Source organism: Macaca mulatta, chromosome 2, assembly GCF_049350105.2.
Source record: "Macaca mulatta isolate MMU2019108-1 chromosome 2, T2T-MMU8v2.0, whole genome shotgun sequence".
Lineage (NCBI taxonomy): Eukaryota > Metazoa > Chordata > Mammalia > Primates > Cercopithecidae > Macaca > Macaca mulatta.
The window spans coordinates 29,359,561-29,375,593 of NC_133407.1; the positions used below are offsets into that span (position 1 = coordinate 29,359,561).

General features: G+C 39.3%; 1 protein-coding gene across 1 annotated transcript in view; it reads right to left on the reverse strand.

Moving 5' to 3' along the window:
* The window catches only part of KCNH8 (potassium voltage-gated channel subfamily H member 8), a 380,589-nt gene extending 370,156 nt beyond the window's left edge, over nucleotides 1–10,433 (reverse strand). Inside the window, 1 exon segment of the mRNA NM_001261509.1 lies at nucleotides 10,163–10,433. Within this exon segment, the coding sequence (NP_001248438.1) occupies nucleotides 10,163–10,238 (76 nt within the window). The 5' untranslated portion in view covers nucleotides 10,239–10,433.
* Nucleotides 10,434–16,033: the final 5,600 nt, after the last annotated feature.

Here is a 16,033-nt window from a genome sequence, read left to right on the forward strand (position 1 = left end):
TAAAGTTAAGAAGGAGAAGGGTTTTCTTTATGGCCACCATGTTTTAACGTTGATCTAAAAATGGCCAAAACAATTAAACAAAAGGGAAAAAGTAAGAGTTGCAAAAATTAGAAACAAAAGGCAAAATTTTTATTATTTAAGAACAGTATTATTTCTTATCTGAAAACTTCAGTAATCTAACACTAAAATTATTACAAAGGATAGGAGAATGTCAGTAAGTTGGCTGGTTAAAAAAATTAATAACATATAGAAGTTAATTTCCTTCAAATAAACAAACATGATTGAATTAGAAAAAGCAAAACAGTGAAAGAAAACTTTCTATTTTACATAGAAATTGCAAAGATAAAATTACTAGGAATATTATAAGTACAAAATGCTTTACTGAGAACTCCCTCAAAAGGTGTAAACAATAAAACTACCTAGTAAGTTTTTGAATATGAATTTTCAACATCACAAAAATATCATATTTCCTATACATTAGTCCATTAAAAATACCATCAGGATTTTTTTCAACTAGAAAATTTGATACTTAAAGTCATATAGACTTCCAAATAAGTACAATTAGTCAAGTAAAATTCTGAGAACAAAATAATGGAATAAGAATTTTAAGAACATATCACAAATATTCTATAATTAAAATTGTAGTACTAAAATAGACAGAAAAAGATCAGTTAATATAATACGATAGAAAGTCAAGAAATAAAATTACATAGAGAATATAAAATATGATAAACTAGACATTTCAAATTAACATAAAGAAAATGAATTGCTGAATAACACTGTTAGGAAATCTGTCCAACTCTCAAGTCTATAAACTCTGAGGATAGGAATTTGAAACTAATATAATTTTGATCCCTGTATTACACTCAGGAGATTAAATTACAGAACTTATTAATGGAGGAAAAAAAATTGAATACTTAAAATAAAACTATAGTAGAACATACAGGATATGTTTTAAAAATTATACACCTACTATGTACCCACAAAAATGAAAAATTAGAAATAATAATAGTAATTTCAAAATAGGGAATGCCTCTCTAAGTATGACACAAAGTCTAGATATCATAACAGGGAAATTTATTAATTCATCTATATAAAAATCAAAAGACCAACCAAAACTGGGAAAATTTATACAATTCATATTACTAATAAAGTGTTCCATTTTTAAAACTATATAAATGGCTCAAATATGTCAAAAAAGGGAAAAACAACAATTCAATTAACAAGAGAATGAATATAAACAAGTAATGCTCAATAAAGCATTTAAATATCTCTTAAACATATTAAACAATTCTGAACTTCAATTATAGTAAACAAATGTACATTAACAATCACAAGAAACCATTTTTCATCCATTAATTTAAAAACAATTCAAGTGATGACATAAAGAATGCTGAAAAGCTATACAAATATTAGCCATTATTAATATCTACCAAATAATTGTATAACTTTTGACTTGCTAGAACCAATAATATATAATATAAGTACTGTACAGATAAGAGGCCTAGGTTTTTTATCAATGATGTATCCTAAAACCTAAAACTACACATTTGTTGAGAGAGAAGGACAGGCTCATTTTCAGATGACTGAGATGTAGCCTAACCAAAATTGTACCAAATTAATACAACACAAAAGCTCCTTCTCATTGCCCCAGGCCCAATATCCTCCTTCTTTTCCATAACTCATCGAATCACAGAAAACATTTATCCAGACGTTAAGGTAAAAGCCTTGCCCAATTTTACCTTCTACTTTATTCTCTCCATTGAAGGAATAGCCAGAACACCACGGGTAAGAGCCATCTACTTCTTGTCAAACTGGATATTTGACGTTTCAATAAAATCTGAACTTCTCATGTGGATCCTTTTTTCCAGAAAATCAAATAAAACATGGTAAGACTGGTAAGTGCTCTGGTCTCTGTTCCCTTTAGTTCAATAACTGGAATAAGAGATTCATTTGGACTGACAAATACAATAAAGATGTCTGTCCAAAGCACTTAATAGAACAAAAGAAAACCTCTTTAAAAAAAGGCTTTATAGACTTGAGAGTTGGTGGGCTAACTACCCTTACTTCTTCCTGTAAGTTCATTGTGGAGAAAAGGTAAACTATTTCTGTTAAAAGACGTCATCAGTACCTGACACTGGAAAATACATTCTTCCAATAAAAGCAGACTCAAAATACATGGAAGAATGTCCTCTATATGACCCTAACAAGGTAAATATCCAAAATGACGTCACTATAATAGCTACGAGAATTAGAATATCTTCACAGAGAGATTAACCTCACAGCAAAAAGAAATCACAAGAGAGTAATAAAGTCAGCAAATTCTAAGCAGAAAAATCTCAAAGAAAATGGATTTCCTTTTAAAAAAAAAATGGACAGTAGATTTTCTTTGATGAGCAAAACTGCTTTGCACAGTGAATGCATTTAGTAGTTCCAGTTATAAGTCTTAAACACCAATTTTAAAACATCATTTAAATGACAAGTATTTAAAGCATAATACATCCAAAGGGGAACAAACAGCATACAAACTAGAAATGGCTAAAATATTTAAAGAAATTTCTTCTTCTTTGCAAGAGCTAGAAACTAGAAACAATACCACAAACCACCCTAGTCTGTTTATACTTGCTATGCAAGCACATTTTAGAGGCAGTATGATATAGTAGAAAAATCACGGGCTAATAGGGTATAGTAGAATTCTGAGTTTGAATTTTGTCATCTTTGACTCAAAAAGTGGGTGTTGCCTTCCACCTTGCTGGGTTATTGCGTTGTCGTAGGAACAGAAAAAGGACCAGCACCGTACACAGTATGCATGTAGACATGCCCAAGATGATAGACACTACTATCACTAGAGTTTGTAAAAGAAAGTTGTGCTTGAACCACGTGAAAAGAAGAGGGTGGAAGACAGTCTAGTATTATCTCTCAAAACTAAAGGTAATCATGCAATAGTGAATAAAAGGAACACCAGGTACCACTAACGGGAGATAAAGATAATTAATATACAGCCCTGGCCTTCAAAGAAGTTGATATTCTTTTACTCAAAGAAATATTTACTGAGCAAAGACCATTTCAGCTATAAGTCTAAGCAATGGGAATAATGACATAGTTAAGGCTTCAAGGAGTTCATGGTTGAGTATTAAAATTTGAAAGCATATAATTATAGCACATATAAAAGCTGATTACAGGAATGGGCAAGGCCATGTGGAAGTATAGAGGAAATGTCATGTAACTTTACTGGGAACCTCAGAGAAGGAGTTTGATAGAATGTAATCTTTAGGATGGATCTCGAACAAAAAACATCTTGTTCTTCAAGTGAAAAGCAGAGTCCCAAAACCATGAAAGAGCAGGGAATTCAGAATGAGTGTGTGTGTAGCCTAGGAGACAGTGGTTGGAAAAGATTCTGCAGAATCATCTTGGGGTCAGATGATGCTAAGGACATTGGATATTATCCAAAAGGTAGCAGGGAGCCAATGGATGGCTCTAAGCAGGAGTGTTACATGATTAAGTGGTACTATTGTTTTTAATGGAAATCACTCTGGGAACAATGGAAACTGAACAAGTGGCAGTGGAAGAAGGGACTGATGGTCACAGTGGTCTAGGTAGAGAAAGGCTGCAATTGTGGAGATAAGAAAAAGGGATCAAAATTAAAACAGAAGCAATAAAGAGGGAATTGAGGGACCAAATTAGGGCATTTCTGCAGTAAAATATTAAAAATTTGATAATTAATTAGATGTGTAGGCAGTCAAGGCCAACTCAGATTTCCAGCTTGAAGAACTGGATGGGTGGTGATGCCAATAATGAGTCTGGAAAACATAAGAAAACAAATAGGTTTCAAAGGCTAGAAAAGATTATTAGTTCATTTGAGGGCATGTGGAGTTTGAAGGGTTTATGTGACAAAGATGGTTGTATTAACAACCATAAAGGAAAGCAAAATATATCTTCCAGGGAATTTATAATTCAATAACTATATTTGACTGTTTACTGAAAAAGCTCTTCAATTGCTCCAGTTGCTAAATACGAACTATGTCATAGGTAAAGTTGAAGTCTCATCTTTGATGTTTGTATTTTGGATTTTAAACACAGCATTTAGACAAGATCAGCAAATATACATTGCCAGGGTGAAGTATACTATCTTTGTAGCAGTTCCAACTCTTTACCTTTTACTGTTGGGATTTCTCCAATCAACTTCACTGGCACTAATTCCAGCAAACCCTCAATTCTTTTTCTCGACCACAGGCATAACTCTAGAGTAACACAGGGGTAAACTGTCCTGGAGGAGAAGAGTAGTCAGCTATGCGGTGAGAAATAAATCTATCACTTCCCTAAGAGAAAGTTAACTCCCTGGGAGAAAGAAACATTCCTAAGAAAATGAATACATCAACTCCACTGCATTCTATGGAACCTTTATTTTAAAAAGCATTATTAGAAGAGATAGTGAAAAGAAACATTCCAAGTCTAAAGTTGACATCTACTGTAGTGTGCTTTAGACTGTAGAACATGGGAAGGTTGAGTGTTTTGGGAGTTTTTTAACCAGACATAGATGGCACCATAGTTTTTTACCAAAATATTGATCTATCACTTCCAATGGCTTATTATGACCAAACACTCTGGGTTTAAAGATCTTTTATGGCTAGTCTAACCTACTTTCCATTGCCCTCTTACCTCTACACTGACCTCTTAACACCCTTTAAAATGCCTGTTATTCTCACTAAAGGCTCTTTCTATTCTCCATGACAACTACTGTACAAACTGGCAAATTAAATAGAATATTGTTTTTGCACCTATCATATATGATACGATCATTCCCACCCAAAGTTATTTATTATATGAAGCCCTTTCAGATGATTCCTGCATAGAAACTATTCCTCCCTCACCCAAATGTGCATAGCCCTTTGTCTGCACCTTCCAAATTACACTTATCTTTTTCTAATCTATATTATGGTAATTTGTGCATGTTACATTGCCCCATTTAAGAAAAAGATAGTCTTGATTTATTCCAAAGATCCTAGCATAATGGCTTTGTGTATAGTCAGTATTCATTGAATATTATTAGAAAAATGATTAGGCCAGGTGCAGTAGTTCACGCCTATAATCGCAGCACTTTGGGAGGCTAAGGCAGACGGATCACAAGGTCAGGAGTTCAAGACCAGCCTGGCCAAGATGGTGAAACCCCGTTTCTATTTAAAATGCAAAAAAAAATTAGCCAGGCATGGTGGTGGGCGTCTGTAATCCCAGCCACTCAGGAGGCTGAGACAGAGAATTGCTTGAACCCAGGAGGCAGAGGTTTCAGTGAGCCGAGATCGCACCACTGCACTCCAGCCTGGGCGACAGAGCGAGACTCGTCTTAAGAAAAAAAAAAAGAAAAGAAAAGAAAAAGGAAAATGATTGAATGAATGAATAAAGTACACATTTCTTTAGAGAGACTGTGCCTCTTCCAGAAGTATGTTGAGTCTAAGATATCTCAGAAATTAGTAACTCAGGATCCTCAATATGCTTCTGGAAAGACTTTTTGTCCTTTGCCAGTCTCATTGGCCAGAAGAGGTCTCATACCACAGCCTTTGGGATGAAAGTAATGAAAAATGTTAGAGCCTAGAAAGAATATATCGTGGACATAATTTCAATTTTCAGCATATTACATATCCATTTTCTCTATATAATAATGCCAAAATTGTCTGATGTTAGCTTTTAAGACTGTGCAATACAACTTTTCTTATTATTTGTGTATCCCGCGAAGCAAAAGAAAATCATTTCGGTAAAGACATAAATCCAATTCCTGTAATTCGAACACTTTCTTCATTGTAGTGAAGTTATGAGAACGCCTATGATAAGTCCTTTAGAGGGCACAGAATTCATCTACAAAGTCAAGAGTATGATAATGGGTACATTATCCTTCTCCCTATGCTTCTAACATTAAGAGGTCTATGTACCTTGATGAAAGCAAAAAGATAAAAAGAAAAAACCACTGAGAATTTCCTCTGTAGAGGAAGTATCTCAATTTTAACAAATTTCTTTTTTCTTTTTTTTTTTTTTTTTGAGACAGAGTCTCACTCTGTCACCCAGGCTGGAGTGCAGTGACATGATCTCAACTCACAGCAGCCTCTGCCTCCTGGGCTCAAGGGATTCTCCTGCCTCAGCCTCCCAAGTAGCTGGGATTACAGGCGCTTGCCACCGCACCTGGCTAATTTTTGTATTTTTAGTAGAAACGGGATTTCTGTCTGCCAGGCTGGTCTCGAACTGCTGGCCTCAAGTGATCTGCCCGCTTCGGCCTCCCAAAATGCTAGGATTACAAGAGTGAGCCACTGCGCCCGGCATCAATTTTAACAAATTTCTTTGGACCATTTCAAACAGGCTATATACAAGTGCATAAAATATATGCAAATATTAATGAGTTTCTAAACAACTATTACTTTGAATACTTTCATTGGAATCTTCTTGATGGAGTCCATGGGGCTACAAACTTCTTTTAAAACTTAAATTTGTGTCTTAGTAACCCAAAAGGGAAGAAGAAGTCTGGCCATATTTTGATATGCCTAGAAAATGTAGACTAATCCACCATTATGTTTGAAAATGGATACTTCCCTCTGAAAGCTTTGTATCTTTTTTAAAAAGCTGTTTTTCTCAAATGGTATCCTGCGACAAACAACTGTACTAAAAGCACTATTTTTTTTCAAATATAAATATATTGGTATATTTTTTTCAAATATATGCCAATGTGTTCCCTTATTATACTTTGTCCAAATTAATATTTATTTACTTAAAGCAAAAGTCTAAACAGAAAAGATTTCTTAAATTACAGTAAATATGTTAAAAAAAAAAAACTATGTAGAAGTGAACTAGTTGCAGGCCATATCATTAGGAGTGTGTGTGTAGTGTATATGTGTGTGTGTATGTCTTAGAGTGGTACAAGTGAGTGGTTTTTGCTATATGTAATAATTCAAAGAAATTCTTTGGAGTTACTTTTACTTTTTCCCCCTAAATGGGGTATATGTTTTTAAGATTTCTAAGGTTCTTAGTTTTTCTAAGTCTCATTACACTGCAGTGAAATACAAACCATAGAATATATTTCAAGAGTAAATATATTTAGTGGTAATTTTATATAAAAAAATTTTTTTTCAATAATGGTTGCAAATTACATTGCATATCAGAAAAAATAGCTTCAATTAATAATTCACAAATGTCTTTCAATCCTGACAGAGCTCCCTTTTTAAATATTAAAGAGAAGAAATATTATAATATGTAAAATAATAAAGTGTCACTAAGTTATAAAATGTATTATTAACTCCTGTTATTTGCCCTGTGATAACATCTCAACTGATAAATAGTAGGAGTATATTATAGAGTTTTATGTTGTCATATATTTATTTTTCCTGGGAGGATTTTCAGATGGTGTCTTACATTGTTTTATTATTTTACAATAAAATAAATCAATAAGGCTAATAATAATACTGCATGTTGGGTACGTTAGCAAGGCAGTTTGCCAGGGTTGTTGTTTGCTCTCTAATTTTTTTCATAAAAATTGTCCAAAATAAAATAAGAAACTAGCATGACTGTAAAACATACTTCACAAATGAGGTAAAAATTATACCAACTCAGCATATTACATATTGAGTATAATTAACATTATTCATTTTCCAGCAGTTTTTGAGTAGGTGGCAATTTTGTAAATTTAAAATTTGTAAATAGTTTTACTCTGCAAAAGAAAATAAATGACACCAGCTATAAAAATCAAGAGTAGGAAGGATTATCATAGGAAAATAGTTTCAGAGACAGTAATTACAAAACTGTATCAACAAGAAACGATGGCATAAGAAGATAAAGTAAATAGCTAGCTGGAAAAATGGTATGCCCATGATTCTAATGTACCAAAATTTGTGGCTAAAATTTTGTTTAAGGTATTTTAAGTTTCAGATTATTCAAGTCATCCTGAAATTCAAAAAGGAAAAAAAAAAAAAAGAAAGGAAAAGAAAATGAGAAAAGAAAACCCTCTTGAATTGAGTGGGGTTTCTTGGGAGGAGAGGTGTTCACCAAATGTTGTAAACAAAATCTTGCCAAAGTCAACCTTTACATTACTTATCACCTTCAAATTTGTTTCTCTGATTGTCAGATTTCATGCAAACTGGTTCCCTCCAGGAATCCCCCAGACGCTGTGGAGCACAGACCAAGTATGGTCTCCAAAAGACTTTTTGATTCTTACTGTATTAAATACAGGTATGTCAGCATGGTCTTCTAAAATAAGGATTTAAAGTATCTAACCTATCTTATTAACATTAATGTGTAGCCAACACAGAAAAAGAACTATTCACAAGTACATCCATCTCTCCCTACATGCCCTCCTGCTTATCATGCATATCACTATAGTCAGAGTCAGAGGCCAAGATATTTCCATGCTGATGATTTAAAGCCCCTCTCATTTGCAACTGATATCTGAATGTAACACTGTAGTAATTCCCACGGGGGAATTACTGTGCTGGGATGATTCACTACACATTACACTTCATTCAACTTTAAATGGCAATGAGATAAACAATTACCATTTGCCAATTACCTCATTTTCAATAGACACATTCAGGGTCAATGTCTACAGCCTTTTAGTTTTGGATGTTCAACTTCAAGAAAAAACATCCACATGAAACTGATCAGTAGCTCAGGTAATGAATAGTAGTACCCACAATCATGCAGGGTGAAATACAGCAGTGGTGATTTTGTGTGGAGCTTCAGTGGTGTGGTAGTGGCAATGGCAGGGACTTGAAGTTTTCCTACAACATTAATTACTATCATCTAAAAAAGACATAGGTAACAACATTACACCTCATACATAACATCTAACACATTTAGAATATAAAAGGGGAAAGAAAGAATGGCTAGATGTAAAGATAAAACACTTAAGAAGTGACCAAATATCCACACCAGCTACCATGATTAGGCTAGATGTCAAAAATAAAAACTGAACAAAATTAAAGTAAGTGATTCATTTCTCTCTCATGTAAACTTTTCCAACTATCTGTGAAAAATAAAAGTCCAAGACTTGGTTCCCACCCAAAGATAAGATTGTGTATTTAGATTACTGGAGAGGAAATGAAATTAGCATTACTCTCCCATATCAGCTCCAAGAAATATACAGAGTAAAAACAATGACACTGGAACCACTAAGAAGGACTTTAGGATAAATGAGTTTCTCTGAGTCTCAAATAACAGAAAAATGGAAGACAGTGCACAGAGACAGGATAAGCTAGAAAAAAGATGAGGATATTCGTAGTGAAACCAACTGAGAGTATTTGTTAGGTTTGGTAGTGCAGACTCCTAACTACAGGGTTAAAGCCAGCTGGGAAGATCCACAGGGTCAAGTAGAGAGCTTGAGAAGCCTGAGAAGGAGTGGGGACCTGACCGTGGTCCTGAAAGAGAACAACTTGCAGATGATACTGAACCGTCTGCTAGCAACCACACAACATCCTATGTATTTTTTTCCTACTGTAGCTTAAATGAGCTAAATGTCCAATAATATTCGACCTCAAAAAACCTGAAAACTTTCTGTTATCGCCAAATCAGTCATTATTCATGCCCTTCCTGAACAGCCTCTGCTTGAGTGTTAGACTCATTTCAGGATTAAGAGAGACGCTATTTTAGCTCAAAAGCAGGAATCAAGGTTCTGACAAACTCACAACACTTAAAATTCTACAGAAAGCTTACACTTGGCAATCCTGCATTTCTTAAACTCAGTAAATCATACCTATCCGAAAGATATCACGGAATGAGGCTCCAAAAAAGAGCACGCCAAGCTCTCCTTTCAATCTAGGGAGACTTGAAACTCTAGAAAGGTAAGGTACACCGATATTCCCATTTTCACCTCAGAAAATTGCAACCAATTCCCTAAAGATACACCAAAATGCAGGTCCCATAGTGAATATGGGCGTCGGTCTTTCCTCAGGCTACGTTTCAGTTCTTACAAACCCAAGAACTCAAGAGAGCCAACTATTACACCAATACAAAGTGTTAATACTACACCAAACCATGAGGGGACAAATTTCTCCCCACAAAAGATACCTTGGCAAGAACAGAAGAAAATTCACTCTGCTGGTGCAGAAGGGAAGGTGGGAGCAAAAGTAATGTGTACGAGAAAAATCAGTCTCAGAAAATGACATACCACTCGTCCAAGTGTAAGACTTACGTGTTCCGTCAAAACGGGTGGCGATGGTGTCCAGGAAGGTGTTTTGCGGCGCCAGTAATCCTTTCATAACCGGCATTTTTCCAGAGTGGTGTGAAATTCTCCATCAAAGTTTGTCCAGAAGGATGGTTCGAAAGGAAAGTGCCAAGAAGGGAGAAGGGGAACCTGATGACGGCAGGGAAGGGGAACCCGGCCTGACGGCGGGGCCGACCAGGGGAAGTGGAAGGATGGAGGGAGAGAAGGAGAGAGTTCCAGCCGCCCTGGCTGTGGCAAGAGCAGCCCCGAGAGCGCTCCCCGAGCCCGCCCCGCACCTCCAGGCTCAGCCCGGCGCAGGCTCCCTCTCCCGCCCCCTCCACCCCCGCCAGCTGCTGAAACCCCCCCACAGTCCCTCCGCGGGCAACAGTGCCCCCAGGCGCCGCCGCGCGGTGCCTCGCCCCCCACCTCGCCCGCCCGGAAAGAGCCGGCAGTGGCCCGGGGCGCCGCGCCCTGACCGACGTCTCTGGGGTCTGGGAGGGCGGCGCTGAGAGCTGGGAGAGGCGCTGAGCCTCCCGGTCTCCAAGGGGCGCCAGGAAATGAGAGCGAGCGCAACTCCCACCCCCCGGGAGCCAGTGAACAAAGACCCCTTTGTTCCGTCTCCGTCCCACTCCCGGGGAGACTGGAGTCCCGTGGGTGTGGTATTGGAGAAAGGGAGGAGACAGGTCGGAGCAGGTATCCGGCCTCGGCCTACAACTTAGGAGGGGGAGGCCCCCCAGTGGTGTCCAAGGGAGCAGAGGCAGCCAGGAGCCCCACGGGGAGGTGGCCCCCTTCCGGAGCACCTGCCATTGAGAGCCCACGCGACAGGGGCAGGGCAACCCGAGTTAGTTGTGAGGCCCATGCCCAGTCACTAGGGTCTTTTAGTCCAGGAAACTGGCCCCGATCTCCAAAAAGGGGTGCTTCAGCCCTTCTCCCCTAATTGCCATTGGCCTCCCCAAGCCATCCCAAACTTTAAAAAAAAAATAGCCTTTTAAACGAACAATGGATGGTTTCACAATCTCCGGTAAAATGTAAATAAAGCATTTCTAGAAAAGTTTGCTATTTTTATTAATTTGCAAAATACCACGTAAGTAAAAACAGTAAGGCTGCCTTCCAAAAATAGTTTCAAACACAAATCCCCTACCCTGTCCCCCTTTTCCCCAGGCCCCACTCTCCAAGACTGACACCTCCAAGAAGAAAGCCTGGCGGTCGGCCAGGAACTGAAGGCGTCTCAGAAAACCAAAGTGGTCTCTCCCAGTCCTCTCCCCTGGCCCCCGCAGGGACTCCCTCTCCGCCGACGTTCTGCGAGGAAAGTCGCCCAAGCCTGCGGCACAGCCCTGTGGGGAGTGCAAGAGGACACCCCGAGCCTGAACTTTACAGAAAACTCTGAAAGGGAGGCGGGGTGTGGAAGGGAAGTTGAGAGCCCCAGGGTAGAAAAACAAACGTAAGCCCAGGTGCTAGTGCACCCGGAAGGAAAGGAGGGGGAAAGCAAACAGGTGTCAGAGCCGCGGAGAGGGCAGCTCTGATCTCCAGGGACTCGAGCGTGACAGGAGGAGGGACCGAGCTTCCACCTCCCTTTACTGTGGGTAAGGGGGTTTCTTGTTTCAAATTCCCTCGGCCGTTGGGGCTTTGTGGGGGGACCCCGCGAGTTTCATCACATCTGCCCTGGGCTCCGTGAGGGAGGGGGTGGAGAGAGAGAGGCGGCATCCCCCTCTCCCCGCCCCCAGGCCCCCTTTCTCGTGATGCACTTCCTGCGGCCGAGGATTCCCTTTGTGTTGAAATTCGAGAAGATCCGGCAGAGGCTCTGGGCTAGCTGGGCGGGGGCGTGCCGGGGAGGGGAGGGGATTCCGGAGTGGGCGGCGCGGGACGGCCATCCCAGAAGAGGAGCCATCAACGTGGGGTTCCTCGCCCAGCTGGACCCTGTTTCTGCCGCAGGTCCATCCCTATCCTCCCCTCAATCCTTGTGTCCCAACCCAGCTTCGCTTTTCGGAAACCGAGCTCACGCGGGTGAAGTCCCCCACGCGGCGAGCGGATCGCAACTGCGGGTGGCTATGTGGCTCCGTCTTGGGCGGAGCGGGGGAGAAAAAGATGAGGGAGTCCCTGGTGTTTGGGTGGCGCATCGTGTCCCAGAAAATTCAGGCTGTTGCTGCCGATGTAAAACGGAGATAAACGCCACCCGTGAATTGGCTTGAAGTTCAGGATGAAATGTATTAGTTGTGAGCCATGACTCGGGTTCATACAGTTTGCACTGTAGGGCCGTGTGTGTAAAAATTGTTTCCTCGTGGTCCTGGTCTATGTTGCCTAATGTATGAAATCACTGCACGAAGCAAGCCACAGAGGGGATTAAAAATGACAACCCAAAAGAAAGCCCCAGTTTCATGGCAAAAGGAGCCCGGCATTTATCATTCACTGTCTCCCCTCCAACACCTATTATGTGTCAGAAACTATGCTAGGCATGGCAAGATCCCTGCCCTAAATTCAAATTCAAGTCCTGTATCCTACTGAACTGCAGTAGATGGACCTCACTATCTCTTATATCCTTTGTCCACCAAGAAGTCTTTCTTAATGAAGACTGCCATCACCACTCTGGTCTTGAGTTCCAGGCCCTTTTTAAGCTCTGGCCCGAAAGCCTAATGTTCATCTTAAGGGTTTGTGGCATCGATGAGGCTAAATTGTGCCATTAGAACATGACCTCCATCCAAGTTTAAGTATATTAAATCCCTTTAAACATGTTTTGCCACCTAGAAATCAAAGGCCATGAAAGAAGCATCATGGGAGTCTAGAGTTTTCACTGTCATCTGCCCCAAATCACCAAATCTCATGGGCTTTCCTTAGAGGAAATTTTCCCACTGTCCCCACTTACTGACACAAAAAAACCCCAACTCATTTTATTGCAGATTCCTTCTCCACTACAGGGATGTGATCTTTCTCTATGGCCTAAACCAGACAATGCTACAAGAATATAGGATAACCACATAATAGAGTAAACTTAATGCCCTCATTAAAAAATTGATGTTTTTAATATCAATATTTTTGGGGCTTTGGAGGGATAGCATTAGGAGAAATACCTAATGTCGATGGGTGCAGCAACCCAACATGGCACATGTATACCGATGTAACAAACCTGCACATTGTGCACATGTATCCTAATAATAAAAAAATTCTTGGCCGGGCACGGTGGCTCATGCCTGTAATCCCAGCACTTTGGGAGGCCGAGGCAGGCGGATCATGAGGTCAGGAGATCGAGACCATCCTGGCTAACACTGTGAAACTCTGCCTCTACTAAAAATACTAAAAATTAGCTGGGCGTGGTTGTGGGCTCCTGCAGTCCCAGCTACTCAGGAGGCTGAGGCAGGAGAATGGCGTGAACCCAGGAGGCGGAGCTTGCAGTGAGCTGAGATCGTGCCACTGCACTCCAGCCCGGGCAACACAGCAAGACTCCGTCTCAAAAAAAAAAAAATTCATGTTCACAGAAAAGATCATTTTATTTGACTTTAAAATGTAAAGGAAGGCACAAAATCCCTATATCCAGACCAAGGTACTCTATTATGTACTACAGAAGGCCTCTTTAGGTAAAACCAACCTAGGCAAAGTTCACTTATATAATAAACCCACCCCAAACCCTATTGACTTAAAATGACAATATTGTATTTTGCTTTCAGATCTCCAATTTTTACAGGGATCAATGTGGCAGGTTATTTCTGAGTACACTTAACCTGGAACTGGAAAATACACTTCTAAGATAGTTCACTCGAAGTGATGGAAATTTGGTGCTGGCTGTCAGCTGGGAGCTCAGCCAGTGCTAGAGCCTTGGGACTTCAGTTATTGGTGTGGATCTCTCCAGGAACTACTTGGGCTTCCTCACAGCATGGTGGTTTCGAGAGTGTCTGAAAAGACAGGAAGTGGGAACTGCCAGTTTCTTAAGGCCTGATGTAGAAACAGCCAGATTGAAAGCAGGCACAGATCCCAGGTTAATCAGAAAGGGTGAAAAGTCCAACCTTTAGATGGAACAAGTATCAGATAAAATGGAGCCATGTTTTAAAATCTTCCCATCAATTTGTTAGTATTTTGAGTTTCAAAGGAAATTACATCATAGTAGCATTCCTTAATGTGATTAAAAATCCATTTTTACCTATTCTTTTTGTCTCCATAAGCATTTGAGATTTAAGAGTACAAGATCTGGGTTCAACTCTATAATTCCTTATAGGGAAAGTATAATACACAAGAGAGAAAATACACATTAAATTCACTTAATAGTTATAAGCCACAGATAAAGCAATTTTTATTATTATTTTCTTTAAGACTGACTCATTAGCATTTGATGTTGTCTTCTCAGACTGAATGGAACTGGAAAGAGTTTCAGGGCTCTCCGTATTAGTGTGATGGTTTTAGGTCCACTTCATGTGTATTTTCTAATTATAGCATTCATCCAATACCATGACACAAAATAGCTGCAAATACCTTATTGATGCATATGTATTTGACTGTAGGCACTGAAAATATTCTTAAACTTTTTCTGGCAGCAAGAATTTTAGCCTTCATAAGAAGGAAATATTTTAATTTACAGGCATCTACTCAGATGTATTGAGTTCCAATTTTGTTTCAACCACTTATTCCCTTTGTCATTTAAACTTTGTGAGTTTCCATTTCCTTCACTGTAAAACTGGAATAATAATATTTTCCCTACTTCCTCCACTGAGTAGAAGAAAATATTTGTGAAAGCCTTCGAATCTCATAATATGTGGCATGCAATAAAACAGATGATAATAATCATCATTCTCTTTTTTTGTATCCTAACATATCTAATACAAGTTGTTTATCCACAATAAATATTGTTGACCAACTATTACAATGTATGGTCCTGTTAGAACACATTTCTGTATTAATAATTTGTTACAGCCTATGATTTGTGAGCTTTTCCTTCCAAATATGAATGACTTTAGAAGTTCAGAAGGAAAATCAAGCTAGTTCATTTCTTTGACTAATGCTTTCAAGTTGTTCTGCTCTAATATCCAACCAAGCTGCTCCCCAGCGTTCACTGCCTCCTGTTCCCCAATGGTCACTGCCTACTTTGCAGTGTATGTAGAAACTAAAATACTCCAGCACAGTCTCCAAAGCTATGGTTTCAGTCAGAGTAATCTAGGTTATGCCTCAATAAAAAATATCATATCTCAATGGTTTATTACAATAATGCTATTTCTTGCTCAGTCTACATGTCCCACCTGAGTTGGCAAGAGCCTGCTCATTATTGGGGCCCAGATTGATGGAAGTTCTGCTCAAAAGGTATTTTCTTTGAAGAGAAAAAGATAATCTGGCAAAGCATATGCTGTTTTATCAAACTTCCACTTACAACTTAATGACCAAAATAAGTCATATGGCCATCCTAATTTTAAAGAGGTGGTAAAATACAATCCAACCCTTGCCCTCAAAGAAAAGGAACTCTGGAATATTCAAGAACTGACATTTGGTAGCAATGGAGGTACACTGTTTGGATCTCATGTCAAGAGAACCTGGTGGGAGAAGTGTTGCTGATGACAGTCTTCAGCTGCCACATCTTCAAATCTGCCACATTGTCCATGCCAGCCGATGGCCAAACGTGCCAATAGTAAAGCTCAGCCCTTTCTATCCTGTGTGGGGCTCTTCTAATAGGTAATCTCTGTGCCAGGATTCCTCATTAGCTTGACAAAGACTTTCTCAGTAGTGCACCATTCTTCCTACACACTGTTCCTTCCCTCTCCTTCCCAGGTGTCAACTCTGGATCACAGTCTGAAAACTCTTCCTGCCCCTCTGCCTACCTTTACCCTTCACATGCTCTTTCTTCAGTGTCTGCTTCTGTCTTGGTGTCTGCTTGATGGAGGATCC